Consider the following 20,125-nt stretch of genomic DNA (forward strand, 5'->3'; position numbering starts at 1 on the left):
GAGGTGGTGGTCAAGTGCTGGCACATGTCACCGCTTAGACCTGCCGCATCGGGACACGGTCCACCTGTGAATCCATACGCCAAAATTCACACACCGGCGCGGTCAAAATCATCAAATTCAAGTTCATGGAGGATGTCAATCAGAGCACCAATGTTTTGGCAGTCAGACAGCCCATGCAGGACGCCTTCTCGTGCCTAAGATACAGCGACCGCAGTCATCGAATCCGCATATGCATCCGCATCGCCTATCCGCGCCCAGAAGCCCTGAGTGGAATCCATCTATCAAGCAACGAGCAAGGGAGTGACCCAATCGAACGCAGTACGAGCTGGAAGCGTAGTGGGAGTTCACTACTCCTCGCCGCCCTTCTTTTTGCTCTTCTTGCTTGGGGGTGCTGCGCCTTCCTTCTTCTGGTGCACGACGAACCGCGTGTAGCACTCCTCCTTGTCCCACTCGAAGCCTGCGAGGATGGGGTTCTCGAGCTCGTCGTCGGCCTGTTGTCCGGTCTTGTCAGCCAAAGGCATCAAGAAGGAGGTTGCTGGGCAACGCAATGAAGAGAAACAGGGGATACATGGCGAAGGTCAAGGTTGAAGGCAACGACGGAGGCATACCTTCTTCTTGTACTGCTTGTAGATGGCATCTAGCGCATCCTTGATCGTCACCCCCTTCATGTTCCGCGCTGTCACTTCCAGCCCTAGCGGGAAATGGAGGTCGACCTTCTTGACCGGCGGTTGGCAGAGAAACTTCTTGAGCGTCTCCTTGTCATCTAGTGACGCTGGTGAGGTATTGAGCTTCCTGTAGGGGAGACGTTAGTTCGGTGCCACGTGCATGCGACCGTACCTTGGGCAGGGTTGGAAAGCAACGAGGGACAGAGGATGGTCAACGACCTGTTGGTAGGAGCAAGTAAGTAGAGCAGTAAGACTCACCAGTTCAGCTTCTGTGTTTCCGGTGCGATCTTGATCTCCTTTCCTTCCCTTTCTACTCGAATGTCAGCTCCGCACTTGTTCCATTCCAGCCGGCCTACGCCTCGCAGGGGCCGGCATCGGCAGCATCACCGTCATTACTCACCTAGGTCGGCGATGTTGTAGACGCCCGTCACGCTACTGCTCGTTCTCCGATGTCCAGCCTTCTTGTCAGTTGGCGGGGAGCTTGACAAGCCTTCGGAGACGGCAGAGTCGATCTTGGTGAGTGGTGTTGAGGTTTCCGCCATTGTAGCTTACGAGGGCAGCGGTGATGGCGGGCTGGATGATATCGAAGGACAAGCTGATAGGAGGGGTCTAGGTGGGATGCAGGTACACGGCAGGTAGATTAGGTTCACGAGTGCTCTCTGTGGTCAGTGATGGGTTGTGTGTGGTGGAAGGAGAGGGAGAGGGAGGTCCGGAAGATGAAGGGGGACGCGGCGGGCGGGGTCGCGCGGCTTGTCACCTGCTCATTGCAGCTCCTTTGCCCTCACACTACGCCAAGTTCTTAGGGCTGGTCGACTCGGAATGTGAGCGCGTGCCTGCGTCGTTCATTGCGGCACGCCATCGTCTTATGCGTGTCACTTAGAGGGAAGCAGTATATCGCTTAACAGTAGACGGTTCAGCTTCTATCTTCGTCATGCAAAGCGAGCAGCGAGCAGCGAGCAGCAAGCAACTTGGCTGAGGCTGTTGTTGTACCTGTGAAGCCTGATTAGGATAGGCTTGGCTGGCACGGCTGGCATGCCGCTATCGCAGCGGTCCGAGCTCAAGTATCTGGGGAAATGGGGAAATGCGGGGAGAGCTGTCTTAGCGACAATCGGGTTTAGCCGGATGGAGCTCCTGAGTGGTTTGCGCTCAGGGGCAGCGCGTACATAACCAACTTGCGTACGATCCAACTCAATGCTCTACGAAGACGTACAATACACGTGATTCATGATGGTGCCTTGAACTTGCGACTTTGACCAAGGTGGCTGGGCCTCTCCGGCTTCGCCTCCAGCGCATGAACGAGGTCAAGCAAGGGTGACCACATCAGAACCGGACTGCCATTCCAGGCACCTTAGTTGTGGCCCTCGATTGGCCTTGGCTGATACAACTCCTCGAGATACTTGATCTCGTCGTCTGTCAGAGACTTCCCCCGCACCCCAATCGCCTCGTCCATCCTCTCCACGCTGGAAAACCCTACAATCGGGCTGGTAACCTTGGTGTTGATCCAGGCCAGAGCAACCTGGCTCATCGTCCAGCCATGCTTCTTCGCCAGCTCCTGCACACGCTCGATGATCTTCTTGTCGACCTCGAGATGGCCCGTCAACGTGTCCGACTGCCCCTCGCCCTTGGAGCGCTCAGTGCTACCCTGCTCAGACGGCGGCCGCGCAAGGTGGCCACGGGCAAGTGGCGACCACGGGAGTAGGCCGACGCCTGTCAGGCGGCAGTATGCGTTCATCTCGCGCTCTTCCTCGCGGTAGAGCAAGCTGTAATGGTTCTGCATGGAGATGAACTTGGTCCAGCCGTGCTTCTCCGCGCAGTTTTGCATCATTACGAACTGGTAGGTCCACATTGAGCTGGCCCCGATATGTAGTACCTGGAACCGTTAGACTCTGTGCCGTCCGTACACCGCATTGAGTTCGGATCTTCTTGCTTACCTTTCCAGCCTTGACGAGGTCGTGCAATGCCTCCATCGTCTCCTCGATAGGGGTCTCCGGGTCGAATCTATGGATCTGGAGCAGGTCCATGTACGGCGTGTCCATTCTCTTCAGGCTGTCGTTCACAGCCTTGAAGATGGCCTTCCTCGAAAGACCGCCTTGGTTGACGTAGTCCTTGGTCTGGGATACCTTTTTGTCTCCGTGCTTGCCGGTATTCACACTGGGTTTTTCGCCAACATACGTGCGGCACTTTGACAGGATCACGAGCTTGTCACGCGGGATGTTGTGCTGCATCTCTCAGCATGCTTGTGTACAATCAATGGAAGACTCGCGGTTGATACCTTTTTGATCGCTTTCCCGATTATCTCTTCGCTCACGCCGTTGCTGTAGATGTTCGCTGGAAGACACGCAGTCAGAAGCGGGCATTCAGTGGGCGCTGTGTATAAATTTACCTGTGTCCCATGTGTTTAGGCCCCTGTCATAAGCAGCTTTCAGAAGTGCTATCCCCTGTGACGCCGATCTATCAGTGACTTTTGCTCCGTACGTTGGAGCGCTGCGGCGTACCTCCTCCTCCTCAATGACCCACGGCTGCCATTCTTTGCTACCAAAGCTCATCGCACCCAACACGGGCACGGAAACGCGTAGTCCGCTGTTGCCAAGCCGCCTGTAATCGACCTTGGTTTCTTCAAGAGACTTGAGGACTGCATCTTGCTCTGATGACATCTTGAGATGGAGTGCAAAGCAGATCCCTCAAATTGTAGAAAATGTGGGGACGATAACTGTGGGTGGGTGATTGGCGGTTTGTAACGTGGTTATCAAGTGGCAGAGTCGGATGAAAATCGTGTATTCGAGTGCACGGCGGCTGGCGGTCTTTTATGTTTCCCGTCCTTCAAGCTTCCCGTTTGTCAACCCCAATGATGTGGGGTAGCAATGACGATGTTGCATGGAGATCTGGCCTGCCTTTGATCCCGGCGAGCATATCGCGACTCAGTAGACTACTCTACTAGTAGACAATCGCCACATGGCAGAGCACTGGGCCATCGCTATTCGGCATGTGCCGGTGTTTGGTTTCTATTCGATGCGACAGAGATGTAACTGTACAGACCACCTACTGCGGTCGCAGCAAGTTAACATCTGCCTTCGTGTCCATCACGACGAATGTATCTACTCGCGTTCATGAATGTAGCTTGCCAAGGACCCATGACAATGCTGATGGGATGTCTGGCAGGTAGCAGCGCCATGAGTAGCCGAATGAGGTACGCGCTCGAGACGAGCTTCAGCCAGACGAATGGGCATCTCAAGCTTTCCGCTTTCCGCTTTCCGTCCGACCCACAAGCCGGACCGAGATAATCCCCCGAAAAGAACAGTCGGTGATGGTTGATGCGGAGGAACGCCAGAAACGTTGTACCTTTTCTGTCCTGAAACAATCGCTGGCGGGGCTGCCTCCGGTACAGACGAAGCATGATGACGAAACGGCTGTTTTGGAAAGCTGTTGGAATACCTCGGATGATCTACCCCAAGGCGATCCGTTATCAGAACCACACATTCAAAATTAGAACCCTACATTCGTCGTCAAAACTACCTACATACGCCAAACACTTATCCCCGAAGCTGACAACGTCCTCCAACTTCTCTACCCGCGCAAATATGTCTCCAGGCGGCATCAACAAACGTGAATGGTGGAAGGAGGCAGTTGTCTACCAGGTATGTCACAGTACAATGTTCCGTGGTAGGGCTGAAGAATTGATCGTCCTTAGATCTATCCTGCATCTTTCCTTGACACCAACGGAGATGGCTGGGGCGATGTGCCTGGCATTACTGCCAAACTGGACTATCTGAAAGGTTTAGGAGGTACATTCGACCGTCCACAAGAATAAAACCATATGGCCTTAATTAACACGCAAGTGCGCTTCAGTGGATATAGTATGGACTTCTCCGAGTAAGTCTGCTACGATTCCCATCAGAATTAGTATCATAACATATCCGGCAGTCTACAGAAGTCCGCAGGCGGACATGGGATACGATATCGTATGACATCCATCCGGCTTTGCTCCAATACAGAGCGAAGCACTAACGGAATCTTCCAGAGTGACTACAATGATATTGACCACCGCTACGGCACCTTGGAGGATGTCGACCACCTCATCGCGGAACTCAAGAAGAGGGGCATGAAGTTGATGATGGACCTTGTCGTCAACCACACGTCCGAGGAGGTCAGCTGACCCGTTCGTACCCTTGACCACTTCCGCTAACATAAAACTAGCATGCGTGGTTCCTCGAATCTCGCTCGTCCAAGAACAACCCAAAACGCGACTGGTACATGTGGCGTCCGCCCAAGTACGACAAGGATGGCAACCGCCAGCCGCCCAACAACTGGGCTCAGATTCTCGGCGAGATGAACTCCGCCTGGACGTGGGACGAGAAGACTGGAGAGTACTATCTCTCTCTCTTCACGCCAGAGCAGCCCGATCTGAACTGGGAGAACCCCGACGTACGCGCAGCAGTTCATGATGTGTTGCGCTTCTGGCTGGACCGAGGGGTATCTGGCTTCCGCATGGATGTTATCAACCTCATCTCCAAGGTACCGGAGCTCCCGGATGCGGATATCGTTGCTTCGGATCACGAATATCAACCTGGCTTCAAGTATTTCGCCAACGGACCAAGACTTCACGAGTACCTGGTAGACATGAAGAAAGAAGTACTCAGCAAATACGACACCATCACCGTCGGCGAGATGCCCTTTGTCCGGGATGAGAACGAGATTCTCAAGGTCGTTTCAACTCAGGAAGGAGTACTCAACATGATTTTCATCTTCGAGCTTGTCGACATCGACAACGTGCCCGGTTCATTCCGTCTTACTCTGCAAGAGTGGGACGCAAAGCAGATCAAGCATTGCATGAATCGATGGCAACGCCTCATGATTGACCGGGACGGCTGGAACTCGCTGTTCTGCGAGAACCACGACAACCCGCGCTCCGTGTCCAGATATACTGACGACAGCGACGAGTACCGTGAGCTTGGTGCGAAGCTCCTGTGCATGATGCAGACGACACTCAGCGGCACGCTCTATGTCTACCAAGGCGAAGAGCTCGGAATGCGGAACTTCCCGTATGAATGGGATCCGTCAGTGGAATACAAGGATGTAGAGAGCATCAACTACTGGAAGAAGTACGATCTCCCCTGCTCTGTACTCCTTCCTCCTCCTTTCACGTAACCAACAACTGACCCTGCCACCAGGATGACCAAGACCTATCCCAACGACCCAGAGAAGCTCGCCCACGCCCGCAAAGTCCTCCACTACAAAGCCCGCGACCACGCCCGCACCCCCATGCAATGGGACGCCTCCCCAAACAGCGGCTTCTGCCCCTCCGACGTCAAGCCCTGGATGCGCGTCAACGACGACTACGCAACCGTCAACGCCGCGGCCCAGATGTCCGACTCCAAGGAAGCACAAGCAGCCAACAGCGACCAGCTCACCGTGCGCCAGTTCTGGCATCGCGGACTGGAGCACAGGAAGCAGCACAAGGACGTCTTTGTGTACGGTGACTTTGCGCTTGTGGATGAGGAGAATCACAAGATTTTCGCGTATCGTAGATTCACAGATGAGGAGAGCTGGATTGTGGTGTTGAACTTCTCGGGGGAGAGCGTGAAGTGGGAGATTCCGGAGGAGGCGAAGGTGAAGATGTGGTGTGCGGGGAATTATACGTCTGGGAAGCCGGATATATCAATGAGCGGGACGATTGAGGTGAGGCCTTGGGAGGGGCTGCTGGGCATGTTGGAGGTTTGAGAGTGAGATAGACAAGATGGCTGTGCTGTAGACGGACGGGCTTTCGCCTCAGGGCAGCTCATGATAAAATCCGAATTGTAGAAGGATAGAGTAACGGCATATAGCTGCTTTGCTAGAGAAAGTCTGTTGATATTAGTTGCGCGGTGATTGGTTTGGAACTTTGTAGTTGTGCGATGTGCAGTTTCGGTATGCCGTGACACATCACAAGGCATGGAGATAATGTATGCGCAATGTACAACGTAAGTTCTTTGAGGGGCAGCACCCTGAATCTTACGGTCTCCACCTCACGAGCTCCTTGTCTTGGTGCAAAACTTCGGGAGGAGGGCTCCAGACATCGATCACCGGATGGGAGCACCCCAGAATAACTGAGTGCGGGATTGACGTTTAGACGTTTCAATTCAGAGCTAGTCCCAACACGCCATGATGCAGCAAAAAATCTTTGTGACCACAGAAAATCTTGATCCTCAGGCCAACTCCCACTCCAACCACCTAATCCTCAATGTTGCCCCGTTCCGAGACGTATAGACCGTCCAAGAACTTCCGGATATCCTTGTTCTTCACTCTGCAGATCTGCTGGATGTCTGCTGCGCTCTGCGATACGTTCTCGAGGGAATTGCCGGTGAGCAGCAGCTCGTCCTTCACGTTCGCCGACGCCGCAACGTCGACGCCCGGCTGCATGGTGACTCGTCGGACGATCTTCTCGCCGATGAAATTCCTGCCGGCAATCCGTCAGCGTCTCTAATCACCCCATATACATTTTCTGTCCGTCTGGTAGCCGCGACGTACCTGATCTCCACCTCGTATAGCCCCGTATCGTTGTTCTTGTCGATATTGACGTTGATGGGGAAATGGGCGTAGACGTATCGCATCTTGTACTTGAAGCCCTTGGTGACGCCAATGATCAGGTTGTTGATGATGGTTCGGACGGTACGGAGAGTAGCGACGTTTTTGCGCGAACCGTGGTGCAGTTCGATGTGGATGAGGTCCTTCTTGGGGTGTGTGAAGGATACGGAAAGATGGCCGAGGTTCTTCGTCAATTTGCCTGGCGTTTTCGTCAACCTTGCCCGCTTATTCCGATCCTCTTTGCTGGACTGGTGGTACCTCGGGGGCCCTCAACCGTCACTACCCTCGTTTTGATGGAGACCTTGACTGTTGTGCGCGAAAATGTCAGCCGTCCGGTGTGGGGTGATGCATTGTGGAGTCCGGGCGCACTCACCACCCTCCGGGATGGGCAGCGTCTCCTCCGAGTAGATGTACTTCATGTTGACTCGGGTGTCGCTGGGTGTGTCGGGTTGGTGATGTCGTCGCTGTTCTCAAAGCTGCATCTGCGAATTCGGTTGTGTGCGTGCTGCGTTGACGGTCCGGAAGATCGGAGATACCGAATGGCCGATGCCAAGCGCCCGCCTGGAGGACAACCGACTCGCTCAAAACACTTGCTCGCCCTTCGGTAATAGGATCACAATGGGCCTTGTCAGCGAGCGGTAGAGGTTGAGAGTCCTGCAACAAGTCGAAGGAGACGTAATGCAAAGCATCCCAGGCGCGGAGCAGCTTGCAATGTGAAGGACTTGTGGATGATGCCAGCATCAGGATGCAATCACTACCGCAGGCGCATCCACCCGCCGCTTTCAAACCGTCCTCCAGACACACTTGTAATATGTCGGCGAAGCGTGCGAGTTTGAGATCTTCTACCGTTCTGCAAGGAACTATACGGACCTTGAAGTGCTGCTCCGTTACTCATGGCCTATGCTTCGCTGTCCGACTACGCAAATGCAAATCAAGCACCGTTCAGCTGGGCACTCGGACGTACGAGCGCTTTCTGCAGGAGTTCAGCACGCAGAGGCAAGGTCGCAGAGAAATTGATGCGGTTTATCGGCTTCATGGAGTTGAGACGGTCTGGGCAGCACCTACTCGCGCTTACGAGTTATTTGCCAGTAAAATCACTGCCTCGGCGACCGGAACACACTTGGAGCAGGAAAGTTCCTAGGAAGCTAACTTGAGAACATGCAGCTCAGGGGGTTAATTTCCCGATGCACAATCTGCCCAGGGCGTTCGCCGTTCGCAGTGGACCAGCCACTTCTACAAGGGAGCTCCCTAAAAGGGCTGGTTGCGCTCCCTGCTTCCATCTTCGAAGCGAGCCACTTAGATGATGGTGTTGGATCGAAAAAAATAAGCTATAGGCTGTATGCAGCAGGGAGCGCACCCGGTCCTTCTATGGGAGCCCCCTTGTTTGTCAAGGCGGCCCGCAATCGTGGGGAAGCGCGGCCGGATCCACGGCGGTGTCGCTTGCTGAGCCGAGCTAAGGTGCCGCTATGCTGCTTTTGAAACACGGCAAGGAAAGAACCATGGGCTCCCCAGACCCCATGATGCCTGTCTCCTTTCATCCCGCACCCATCCCGTGACATGCACAGCGGGACGGTTCATTCTATTGATTAAAGCACTCCCAAGGCACACTACTTACTTTTGCACCATTACGCTAGCTTCTACGGGCATATCGAGGCTTGCTTCTCCTTCTTTCGACCCTAGCGGTCAAGCTGCACTCCGTAACCTCACACGACGACTGCTGCAGGTACTTGAGAGCGTCCTCGTCCACGGCCGAGTCGCTACCCAATCCTGAGCATCCGCATCCAGTCCTCTGTCACGACCTCACCATCCAACCTGCTGACAGCAGAAAGCCCTCTCGCACCCACCCACCTCGTTCGCCCTCCCCGCCCAACCCTCGCTACCCGGCGCGATGCCCTCCCAGCGGCGCGTCAAAGCCTTCGGTCTCATCGTCATCCTCATCGTCCTCCTAATCCTCTACGTATCCAGCTCAGCCCGCCAAACCCGCAACTCAGACTTCTACACCAAGACCTCCAGAGCGCTGGAAGCGCAACGAGCGCGAGAAGCAAAGGCGCAGCAAGACGCGGCCAGCGATGCGGAGATTGCGAAGAAGCTGAGGGATGCAGAGGCCAGGGCGAAGAAGGAGGAGAGCCAGCGGCATCATGCGCCGGTGCAGGAGATTGTGGGTCTCAATGAGCCAAAGGAGAAGGATGCGGTACACGGCCCCGTGAAGCCTGCTGGTGTGGCGAAGGTGGGGGATGAGGAGGCGGGTGACCATGAAAAATCGGTTGCAGGTCGGGTGTCGTACACGGACAAGAAGGATAAGGATGATGGGGTTGCGAAGGTGGGGAACATTGGCGACGGGGTTGCGGGGCTAGGAGCGGATAAGCCGAAGGAGAGCCACGGGGCGGAGAAGGAGCAGAAGGCGGAGACGGAGGATGATCATGAGGTCGAGGTGGAGTTTAATGCAATATTGAAGAGGAGTCCGAGTACGTTGTAGTCGCATCGAAGTCGAGGGATTTATCTGGGCAGAGAAGTTGCTAACGCTTTGGGTGTGACAGTCATCATCTTCTCGAAAACCTTCTGCCCCTTCTCGCGGAAGGCGAAGACCATCCTCCTCGAGAAATACAAGATCACGCCAGCGCCGTACGTTGTGGAACTAGATCAACACCCACTCGGACAGCGGCTGCAGCATGCTCTCGCAAAGACCACCGGTCGGTCAACAGTACCGAACATCCTGATCAATGGCAAGAGTATAGGTGGCGGTGACGATGTAGAAGATTTACATCAGAGAGGCAGAATCATTGATACGGTGAAGAGCATGGGTGGCAAGCGGATCATGGAAGCCAGATTATTCGAGGCAAGGAAGGAGCGGAGACTCCGAGCATGAGCGCTTTGGGAAGCATGCGGAGCGACCGATTGTCTCGCGCGTGCATTAATTTCACCGAATTAATATTATTATCCCTCACAGTCAATCCAGTGGCTTCGCATTCGAGTGGCCTTTTATCCCCGCACTTGCAAGCCTGGAAGCCAATCAAGAAGCTACGTTCGTGGAAACCCTCAGCTATCCATTGCTAGATTCCGGCTTCTTATGAGTCTCTGGCATGGTAAGGTTTTCTTTAGCAGTGTCCAACTATGCAGAAAAGCGCTGGGAAAGGCTACGAGGCCAGAAGAAACGTGGTCGAACCGGGCCTCTGCTAATCAGATCGGTAGGACGAACTCATCCACCATAAACCCGTACTACTATAGGATAGAGTTTCTCCTGTCCTGCGTTTATCGCTGGCGTTTCTCTGCCCGGTCACATTCGTATGCGCGACATGCACTGTCGTGACGAAGGTCCAACCGGGTGCCAGCCTGCTGCAAAAGTCCTCAAGGGGAGTGCTGCACAACTGATGAAAATCGATTGGCCGAAGTTCGGGAAGCGCCGCAAAGCATTCCAGCCTAATTTCCTATCGTTGCCCCGTTTCATGTCTAGACGGTGGCCTTCTATAGGCCCGCGTGGAAAGCCAGTTCCCGATGAACATCAATTGGGGGATTAGAGAGGACGCTTAGGGACGCTGTAACCACTCAAAAGCTCCAGTGAACATCTCACTCCGCATGTCGGTGGGCAACCTACTGTTCGTATGACTGGCAGTGATTCCGAATGCCATTGTGTTAGGCTACCTGCAAAACATTCGCGTGATACAGGTGGTAGGTGAAAGGATGTCGGGAGAGAAGTGGCTTCTAGAGCTTAGATGACGTACTCGAACGCGCCTTAGTTATAGCAAAGCAACTCGGGCCTAGAGAGATGCGAACAGGACGTGCAATGTAAGTGGCATGCCGGTGGAGTGCGATTACCCTGCCGGTCAGGCATGACAGGAACTGCGGCGGGAAGCGCAGATCGGTGCAGGTCCCCCGAAGCGAAATAAATTGAGATTATCAAGCTCAAGTTTGTACGGCTACATACAACAGCAAATCCCCCCAATTGTTTACCAGTATCCTTTCCCGAGGTGCAGAGACAATGGCGAAGAAAAAGAAGGCCCAGCAGTCAGAAGAAACTGGCGGGACCAACGGCACCCTCCCGCCGCCAACGCAGATTCCCGCATCTCCTTCCATAGCTTCCTCGGCCGCTTCCAAAACCTCCGCCAGCAAGACTGAAGCTCCGGAGCCGCCAATCTCGTCGCTGGTCATATGCCGAAACAAGTACGTTTGAGGAGAGGCATGTCAGGCGTGCTCCCTACTGGCTTGTTGCAGCCATTGGCCTTTTTGCTAACAATCCATCACCGCGCAGACACTGGCGATACATATCGTCTTTTCATGGGCCATGGCTCCAGTTACCTCCCGAAGTCCTCGAGTCCCTCGCCCACAGCAACTACATGTCCCCGCGTCCCCATCCCATAGACCCTGCCGTGTTCTACGACCTTGTTAAAATCCGCAAAGCCGTCGACGAAGCCACCAACCTTGCCGTACGCGCTACCAGCGGGTTGACCTCCGCAGCCCTCAGTAACTCGCTCAATGCCGGAAACGGGATGATGGGAGGCGCGGCAGCGTTAGGCCTGGGCTATGGCGGAGGCGGGGGCAACATGAAGTTGAGCAAGGAGAGGAAATACCGGATGCGGGAGCTGGCAACGACCAAGCTCTCACACGCCTATCACCTGGACGAGATTGCTGCCAGTGTTGCAACCATGCAGTCCGCATCGACGCTGGAAGACGTCGCGCATCTGGTGCTCCAGCGCAATCCCAACGACCCTGAGGCCAAGTACGTCCACTTCTTCCATGAGAAGATTCCCTCCCGGATGATGGCGCAGTACACTCCGCTGGACCCGCTCAACGAGATAATAGCGGAGAGGTCGAATGATGGATCGCCTTACCGCACTCGCGCTCTCGCACGGATATTCAAGGATGACTACCTCGGCGCCGCGCGGGACTTGACTGAGGGATTGGCAGTTGCGCGGATGTTGATGGCGCAACATAGAGCCGGCAGAGATCAACTTGTACTAGCATCCAAAGCTCGGGAGGAGGCGGAGCGGCGGTATGGCCATGGCAACTGGAAAGATGAAATCAAGATCCCTGAGGAGGACCAGCCAAGTAGCCTCGAGACACAGCTGCTGTTCCACCGCGCCGGCATCTACTTCGCCATTGCGTGTCAGCATGTGAATGAGGCACTGGATGGGCTCAAGGAAGCAGAAGAGGCGAAGAGACAAGCCAACGGCGCGTCAAACGGCGAGAATGGCGAGCCACACGAACCACCACCGCTCAGTGCTGCCGATAGGGAAGCGCATCGCAAGCGGCTCGAAGCACGGAAAACAGTGAAGACGATGGCTCGCCGCGCATTACGGGACTACATGGCCTTCCTCGCTCACTTCGACTACACGCCTGGCCTTCCCTCCCAGCTCGCCGAGGAGTTCATCCGTCGCGTCGCTGATGTCGCGACTGGTCCTGCTGCGTCCAAAGCACCACACACACGGCGAATGCTCGAATCCATGAACCTCACCAACGACATCAACGACACCAACGGTGTCAACGGCACCAACGCGAACGGTCACGCCTCCGATGCTCTCGTACGGTACTCCAACCCTAAAAGCACCGAACAAACGTCCAACACCTGGCCCAAGTTTCCCCCGCCAGAGATCTACAAAGTCTCCGACCTCTTCCAGCCGAACCCATTACCCTTTCTCCCACCCTACCCACCACCCCTTACATCTCTCCAACAAAACGGCCACGCTCCTCCTCCGCAGTCAGCGATCGCCTCCGCCCTAGCCGACTCCCACGAGGCAATAACCTACCACCCCCTCCTAACCGACGCCCTCCACAGCCTGCTTCTGTGCCACTCTCTCTTACAAACCCCACCCAAAGAACTCTTACGACATGCCCACAACGCTGCTCGTCTAGCACGGGTCTGCGACGGATACCCCATCTTCCTCGCCGCGCGGAGCCCGGCCCGCGCTGACTGGATCGAGGTCCTGCGGCGCGCTGGGAACTGGATCGGGGTCTTGCAGAGCTGGGAGGTGCTGTGTCGGCCCGCGCCGTTGCCGGGGCACGGTGCCCAGCCCGGCGAGGCGGTTGTGAAAAATGGGAAGGCCGCCGCACCCACCGGCCCGAAACCGGAGACAGAGGCCCAAAAGCGCGAGCGCCAGAAACACGAAGCGATTCTCGAAGCCCTAGCCGACGAGCGCGTAGTCGACGAAGAATCGTTCCAGCGTGCCGTCCGTGCACGCGAGCGGCGTAACCGCGAGGACGAGGAGCTAGATGCGCGCATGGCTTCCCAGAACACCACCAAAAAAGGCGAGAACGGTGAAGCCTTGCCTCCGCAGCCAAAGCGCTGGGCCCAGGAAGACGGGAAGGAGTATCCCATCACTACTGAGCGGGCGGAGGCGATTGCGCGGTGGGTCAGGGAGGCGCCGCTTAGTGTTGAGGGTGCGAAGAAGGGGGGAAGGAAGAAGGGGAGGGCGGTAGGAGCCGGGAGAAAGGGGAGGGAGAGCCTTGGGGTGGATAGCCCGTTGGCGGGGAGTGTGGGGGAGCTTAGTCAGTTGAGCTTGGAGGATGTGGGGGATGGGAGGTTGGAAGAGGAGGTTGATGAGTAGGGTTTGGTTGAGCGGATTGAAGTGCTGTGGGCTGTCTGTGCGGGCTGCGAGGTGTGCGATCGTTGTTATTACCTGCGCAGTCTGAGGAATAGATAAGGCCGACAACTCTGTAGAGGTAACGGACGCTTGGAACCGGAAACGAACCCTACTCTTTGGTTAGGGAGAATATGAGCCTCGTTAGGCCTTCATCACATATTCGCAGCTTAGTGATACCCCGGTGACTCTGGGGATGATTGTGAACGAGAGATCGCTATGCCGTCAATAAGGCTGATCATATAGAGAAGCATAACTCCGCTTTTCATAGCGGCCTTTACACCATGCAATCATTTACGTTCGCACAGGATTAACACGCCTCGAATCAGCCCATATGCACACTACAACCCATCCCGCTATGCAGAGTATCGCCTAAATCGATCGCCACCCCGTTCTACTCCACCCTAACCAAACGCCATTTGCTGTCCATCACACTTCTCCCCTCCGGCCATCCAGTCTACGGATTACTCAACGCCAGGCATGCATCGACAGCCGCACCAACCCTACCGACATGAGATAATCAGCAACTGCAATCTCTTAAATAGAAAACTTGAGGACTCGAACGACACTCACCTCCCCTCCTTAAGCCTAACAACATCCCCAATAACCTCCCTATCCAGTCCCGGAAACATCCCCGCAAGCGTCTCAACCACAACCCTATGCTCCTGCCGCTGAATCCTCCTCGCCTCTTCCGCCTCCGCGCTCGCCTGCCGCGCAGCCGAGTCCTCCGCGCTGAGCTGTTGGCGTCGCTGTTGCTGCTGCTGCTGCTGCTGCTGTTGCTGTTCGGCTGACCTCCGCTCCCCCTCCGTCGACCGCCTCACCTCGCCAGACGCCCTCCCATCGTCACTACTCCGTCTTTGCGGCTGTGTCGGCAGCGCAGGCGAGAGTCGAGGCGTCGATCCCGGCTGAGGCGTCAGTGCAGGACCCGGCCCGTGTGGCGGAGGTGCGATATGCGGCGTGCTGTCGTCGGAGAAGATACGGCCGATCGTCGAGAGTGGGCGTTGGATGGTGCGCAGGAGGCCAGCAACGGCGGCGTTTTCTTCGTCTTTGCTGCGGTCCCCTTCTGCGGTGGTGGGGCCGTTCCGCGTTGAAGCGGAGCGGCGCGGGGAGGAGCGCTCGGCTTCGAGGGAGTTGCGGGGGGTGACTTCTGGGCGGGCGAGGGTGGACTTTTCGGAGAGGGTCGTCATGTGCGGTGAGCCGTTGCGGGGTTGGGAGAGTTGGCGGCGGTGGTGGGTGCTTGGTCGCTGGCGTTCCTCTTCGGCGGGTTGACGCTCCGCGATCGCGAAGACGGCGGCTTCGACGTTCTTTTCGAAGTCGGAGTCGGAGATGGTGAGGGAGGTTCGGTCGAGGCTTTCGATGAATTGGACGGCGCCCATCTAGGTGAAGATTGGGTCAGTTGTAGTTCATAGTGATGAGGGAGCAGGTGAGTAATGATGCGCACCAGAGAAGAGATGTAGTAGCCGGCTTCACCCCCAAGCTTGTCCTGGTTGCGGAAGCGGAGGATATACTGAACATTGGAGACAAGATGGTCTGGGTTTGCATGCAGAACGGTGTAGATGAGTAAGGGTACGAATGAGTCGGCGGACTGGTCGGCTTGCGAACTGCGTAAGAACCCTGCCAAAGCTGTTAGTCATTGTGTCCAATGCTCGGGTTTCGAAGGACGTACCAAAAAGGACTTTGCAGCAATTAAGCACGCAGATGACCTTGTCCCTAGGTGCACGGTAACTGTTGATCTTCAATATCTCTGCATGGACGGTTAGCTATGCAAGCAACACACGTCTTTGGGCACACCAACCCTGCTGAGCCAACTTCAAAAACTTCATTCCTTTGTCGTTGACTGGCTTGATATCGAGATGTTCCTCCTTTACCCATCCATAAATCCGCACCTTCTGTGCTAGCACCTCGTCTCTCTCCACATCTTCCTGATGCTGGCCTCTTCTGCCAGGACCAGATGGCGGTTGCGCTCCTCTTCGCCTGCTTTTACCGCCTGGGGCTGGCTCTGGAGGCGGAATAGCCGGCGAAAAAGTCTGATTATATAGCCGGTTCATAACAAGCTTCTCCATGCCTTCTCGCGCGTTGTCAAATTCGGCATCTGACACCGTTCGCCAGACCTCACACTGCGCCATTTTCTTGCTGATGAATTCTAGGAAATCACTGACGATCTTGACTTGCTCGTGGACCATCCATTGCTTCTTCTCAAACTCCAGCAGGAAGGAGCGCAGAAACTTGGCAACAGGGTCGGCGGTTCGATGCCGGAGTTGGCCTAGGAAGCGATGAAAGTCGAATGGGAGATCTGGTTCTGGATCAGGTGAGGGTGGAGGTGGTTGGTGTATTGAGACCGAATGTTTTGGAGAGGAGGTGCGATCCGGATCTCCAGACTGCTCCTTGGATGCATCCTCAGCGCTTGCCCCTTGCACAGATGATCTTCGAGGCGGTAATTGCAAGGCTGGATCTAGCGAAAAGCCGGAGACGACGCTTGATGAGGAGGTTACTTTGTTGAGTGGCTCGAGACTTGACTTTCGCGGGGGATGGGACACTGGCGATCCTAGCATCGGCTGCGCTATTTCCATACGGGGCGACATGATCTCCTGCATACCTGCTCCACCCATGCCCTCGTCAAACTGCTCCATGATGCTCTGTATTTCCGACCTGGTGTCATCCACCGCGCCCATGCCCTCCTCTTGGCCCGCAGCGTAATCCCCTGCTTCTAGCGGATACTTCTCATTGTACTCCACCTCTGGCGTGCCAGGCGCACTATTGACCATCTGCTGCCCTTGCACCACACCGGGTGACTTTGACCGCGTCATCTCGTCTTCGCGCTGATTTAGGTACTTCTCATCTTTCGGGGGCGGTGGTGGAGGTGTAGGGGAGCGGACCCGTTGTTTGTTGGCCAAATCGTTGCGGCCGCCTCGGTTCAGCGACAGGGCAGCCGTCTGTGCAGCTATTGAACCTGCGGCATCTGGTGACCGCGACCTTGGTTGCTCCGCCTCCTCCGTACCTTTGCCCGTGCTGGCATTCAGCTCCCGTCCAGGGCCATCTTCGTCGAATGAGAGCAAAGGTCCGCCTAGGTTGGTTCCAGATGGCGAGATACCGTTTTGCTCCCCAGGATATCCACCATCCCCGGGCGTTACCTCCACGCCTTGGTCTTGGCTGGTATCAGCATTGGATGCTTCCAACGCTTGGGAGCTCTTCTGAGCCGAAGTGTGTGCGGGGCTCGCTCCCTTCGTCTCCTCTAGGTCCGCTATTGTCTTGTTGCTCGCTCGTAAGGGATCCACAGGGGTTTCGGTATGTTGCTGTTGAGACATAGGCCGTCATCCGGCTGTTGGGCAAACTGGTGGGGTCTAGGCGGTTATAGTGCGGATTGTAGCATGTCGGGTTTCATGTGCGGAGGGGAATGTGGTCTATTGATAGCTGAGCGTAGCCGATTTCGGGGGGCAGGGAAGCAATGAAGTTATGAAGTTTGGCGATTCAAGAAGTGAGAGCTCAAGGGCTTAAGGTTGGCGGACACGGCGTCGCGGCTGGAAACGCGGGATGACGAGGTTCGGCGCTCGGCAAGAGACCCTGAAGGAAGCTTGTACTCCGTAGTGGCCGAACGAACACCTTTTCTGATACATCACAGTCCGCCATCACTGTAAGTTATCCCTTCACAGGAACATGTCCGATCTATCCAGCAACGGCTTCGTATGTTAGTCGTATGTTAGTCGTATGTTAGTGCATCTGTGGCGAGCCGCAAAAATGTCTACGGTATTCGAGGCTCAACATATCTCTAGAAGGAATGTGTGGCATCTTCGTCTCCCTCAGCAGGGATACATACAGATCACCGAGCGAGCATGTGCTGAAGCTACTTCGGGACAGAGGGCCAGACAGCGTGAAAGAAGCCAGAGTCGAGATTGAGCTTCTTGACCCTGCGTTGGATGGACCAATTTCAGAACTCCTCTACGCAACATTCGTTTCTTCCGTTCTAGCCCTGCGTGGAGAACGCATTGTCGTTCAACCTCTTGTTGACGAGAAAACTGGCTCTGTCTTCTGCTGGAATGGCGAGGCTTGGGAGATAGATGACAATCTTGTCACTGGCAACGACTCCGAGCATGTCTTCTCACTTTTGTTGCAAGCTTGCGGAGCTGGATTCGACCAGGACCACCTCGTACAAACCACCAGGCGCATCAAAGGCCCATACGCTTTTGTTTTCTACGATAATCAACGCAAGAGATTGTACTTTGGGAGAGACTGTCTTGGCAGGCGGTCACTGCTTCAAGGCACTAGTCCAACAGGTGAGCTCATACTCTCAAGTGTATGCGACAAAGGCGTAAGTGAGCAGTGGTCGGAAGTCGAGGCAGACGGTATCTACTGGTTCGACTTGTCGTCTAGGATCCTCCCAGGAGCTAGATACGGAGAGGTTGGGTCGCAGTTGGTAAGACGGTGACTGTCCCTACTTGTAGAGCATGAGGCTGATTTTGATAATCACAGAGTCCCCCATATCCGCCACTCAACAAGTCTGTCGCTCTTGACACGTTGACATCGCTTGGTCCAGCATCTCCGCCCGTAGGGATATTAGAGGATCGTTTGCGCTCGTCATTGGCCCTCCGAGTGCGTGATGTCCTAAACCGCGATCACGTGGACCTCGATGGAACCAGCGATCACATTTCGAACGTCGCTGTACTCTTCTCGGGAGGTCTTGACTGCACAGTGCTTGCTCGGCTGATGCATGACCTGCTCCCCGAAACGGAAACAATAGACTTACTAAACGTGGCGTTCGAGAACCCTCGGATACACAAGACTTCCATCAATGGAACACATGAAGCACTTGAAGTGTACGATCTTTGCCCGGACAGGATCACTGCGAAGGCTTCTCATACAGAGTTGCGGACAATTTGTCCTGGCAGAAACTGGAGACTTGTAGAAATCAATATCCCTTTCGCAGAGACACAAGCACACCGAAGTACCGTGATTGGACTAATGCACCCCCACAACACTGAAATGGACCTTTCAATCGCCTACGCGTTGTACTTTGCTTCGAGGGGTGTTGGCGCCACTCACGACACCAAAACCGGCTGCATCCGCGAATACGCCACACCAGCTCGTGTCTTGCTCTCCGGCCTAGGCGCCGACGAGCTGTTCGGAGGCTACCAACGTCACGCCACGGCTTTCGCTCGCAAAGGCTACCAGGGCCTGGTCGACGAGCTCGAACTGGACATCAATCGGCTCGGTAAGCGGAACCTGGGACGCGACGACCGCGTGCTGTCGCACTGGGGCAGAGAAACAAGGTTTCCGTACCTTGACGAGGATCTGTTGAAGTGGGCTCTGGCGGCCCCAGTCTGGGAGAAGTGCAGCTTCGGAGAAGACCTGAGCGATGTGACAGGAGACGAAGCGGCGGCATTGGAGCCCGGTAAGAAGGTCTTGCGCTTGCTGGCGTGGAAGCTGGGGATGAAGGGAGTTGCGAAGGAGAAGAAGCGCGCGATACAATTCGGGGCGCGGACCGCAAAGATGGAAGGAGGGAAGACGAAAGGCACCCAGCTCATTGGATGAACCGCCATAGGGGTAAGTTGATCTCATAGCTGCCGTGCAGCGTACGCCTCCACTGCCTCCCTTCTGGCTGTGATGACGAGGCTTTCAAGCCTCTCAGATACTTGTGAGGTGTCTGCTCCGTACACTCTTGCCTATGTTTTGCCCTGCGTTTCCATGGCTTCGGTCAGCGAGTAACCGGACAAGCGTGGCATTGCAGCTGTATCAAGGTGAGCGACATGGCACCAATGATCACGGAAAGGCAAGTCTGAGCCGAACTCGCTTCTGCTACGTTCTGTTTCACGGTAGTCAGCTATTAAAGACTGACTTAGCAGCCTTCAGGCTCCCAATGCGGAGTGCAGTGCACCTTGCCATTTACGCACGAGCTGCATCTCTACGTGGAGGAATACTTGCAAGCACAACGAGATGCAAGGACATTGTCCGATAATACTCGGGACTCTAGGGCTGGCTTGTACGAGGCCTTGGTTTCCCTGCCGTTTCTTCGCATAAAGCCTCATATACCGATCTTTGCAAGCTATGTAACACTCTTCTGTGCATGCACGGCTCCAGGCTCAAGTCGCACAAAGATTCTTGAGCTGGTGTTTAGAGATCACCCTGCAATCATGCACGAAGAAATGCTACCTGCGATTCGGGAGGCACAAGTCAAAGACATCAGAGTGCTTTTAGAGACTGTGAGTCAGACTATATGGTTACTTATCTACAAGCAGTATTTTACTTCGAACATTAGGATAGTTTTGAGGTCAAAGTTTGTGGTTGTGTTAGTTATTCGCTATGTACTGATGTAAAAACGCTCTCCTGTCGCCC

The 20,125-nt window shown here is 55.2% G+C and overlaps 8 protein-coding genes across 8 annotated transcripts; 4 read left to right on the forward strand and 4 right to left on the reverse strand.

Moving 5' to 3' along the window:
• Window positions 1-347: 347 nt before the first annotated feature.
• On the reverse strand, window positions 348-1,207 carry W97_00277 (uncharacterized protein; the record flags this gene model as incomplete). The annotated part of the gene is made up of 4 exons (XM_007778193.1): window positions 348-491; window positions 609-792; window positions 924-975; window positions 1,066-1,207. 4 exons carry the CDS (start codon window positions 1,205-1,207, stop codon window positions 348-350), a joined length of 522 nt encoding a protein of 173 aa, XP_007776383.1.
• Window positions 1,208-2,013: 806 nt separating this feature from the next.
• On the reverse strand, window positions 2,014-3,319 carry W97_00278 (aldo-keto reductase; the record flags this gene model as incomplete). The annotated part of the gene is made up of 5 exons (XM_007778194.1): window positions 2,014-2,535; window positions 2,597-2,884; window positions 2,938-2,993; window positions 3,049-3,103; window positions 3,161-3,319. The coding sequence occupies 5 exons, from the start codon at window positions 3,317-3,319 to the stop codon at window positions 2,014-2,016; spliced, it is 1,080 nt and encodes a 359-aa protein (XP_007776384.1).
• A 924-nt stretch (window positions 3,320-4,243) lies between these two features.
• W97_00279 (uncharacterized protein) lies at window positions 4,244-6,383 on the forward strand (the record flags this gene model as incomplete). Its single annotated transcript, XM_007778195.1, has 6 exons — window positions 4,244-4,300; window positions 4,354-4,447; window positions 4,587-4,624; window positions 4,684-4,809; window positions 4,860-5,764; window positions 5,834-6,383. 6 exons carry the CDS (start codon window positions 4,244-4,246, stop codon window positions 6,381-6,383), a joined length of 1,770 nt encoding a protein of 589 aa, XP_007776385.1.
• A 489-nt stretch (window positions 6,384-6,872) lies between these two features.
• Window positions 6,873-7,645, reverse strand: W97_00280 (60S ribosomal protein L9-B; the record flags this gene model as incomplete). The annotated part of the gene is made up of 4 exons (XM_007778196.1): window positions 6,873-7,098; window positions 7,170-7,425; window positions 7,485-7,532; window positions 7,600-7,645. 4 exons carry the CDS (start codon window positions 7,643-7,645, stop codon window positions 6,873-6,875), a joined length of 576 nt encoding a protein of 191 aa, XP_007776386.1.
• A 1,469-nt stretch (window positions 7,646-9,114) lies between these two features.
• Window positions 9,115-10,092, forward strand: W97_00281 (uncharacterized protein; the record flags this gene model as incomplete). Its single annotated transcript, XM_007778197.1, has 2 exons — window positions 9,115-9,691; window positions 9,764-10,092. The coding sequence occupies 2 exons, from the start codon at window positions 9,115-9,117 to the stop codon at window positions 10,090-10,092; spliced, it is 906 nt and encodes a 301-aa protein (XP_007776387.1).
• Window positions 10,093-11,202: 1,110 nt separating this feature from the next.
• On the forward strand, window positions 11,203-13,765 carry W97_00282 (uncharacterized protein; the record flags this gene model as incomplete). The annotated part of the gene is made up of 2 exons (XM_007778198.1): window positions 11,203-11,384; window positions 11,473-13,765. The coding sequence occupies 2 exons, from the start codon at window positions 11,203-11,205 to the stop codon at window positions 13,763-13,765; spliced, it is 2,475 nt and encodes an 824-aa protein (XP_007776388.1).
• Window positions 13,766-14,255: 490 nt separating this feature from the next.
• Window positions 14,256-17,103, reverse strand: W97_00283 (uncharacterized protein; the record flags this gene model as incomplete). The annotated part of the gene is made up of 6 exons (XM_007778199.1): window positions 14,256-14,301; window positions 14,372-14,530; window positions 14,630-15,174; window positions 15,240-15,412; window positions 15,465-15,542; window positions 15,594-17,103. The coding sequence occupies 6 exons, from the start codon at window positions 17,101-17,103 to the stop codon at window positions 14,256-14,258; spliced, it is 2,511 nt and encodes an 836-aa protein (XP_007776389.1).
• A 470-nt stretch (window positions 17,104-17,573) lies between these two features.
• W97_00284 (uncharacterized protein) lies at window positions 17,574-19,324 on the forward strand (the record flags this gene model as incomplete). Its single annotated transcript, XM_007778200.1, has 2 exons — window positions 17,574-18,209; window positions 18,266-19,324. The coding sequence occupies 2 exons, from the start codon at window positions 17,574-17,576 to the stop codon at window positions 19,322-19,324; spliced, it is 1,695 nt and encodes a 564-aa protein (XP_007776390.1).
• Window positions 19,325-20,125: the final 801 nt, after the last annotated feature.

The sequence above is a fragment of the Coniosporium apollinis genome, assembly GCF_000281105.1.
Source record: "Coniosporium apollinis CBS 100218 chromosome Unknown supercont1.1, whole genome shotgun sequence".
Lineage (NCBI taxonomy): Eukaryota > Fungi > Ascomycota > Dothideomycetes > Coniosporium > Coniosporium apollinis.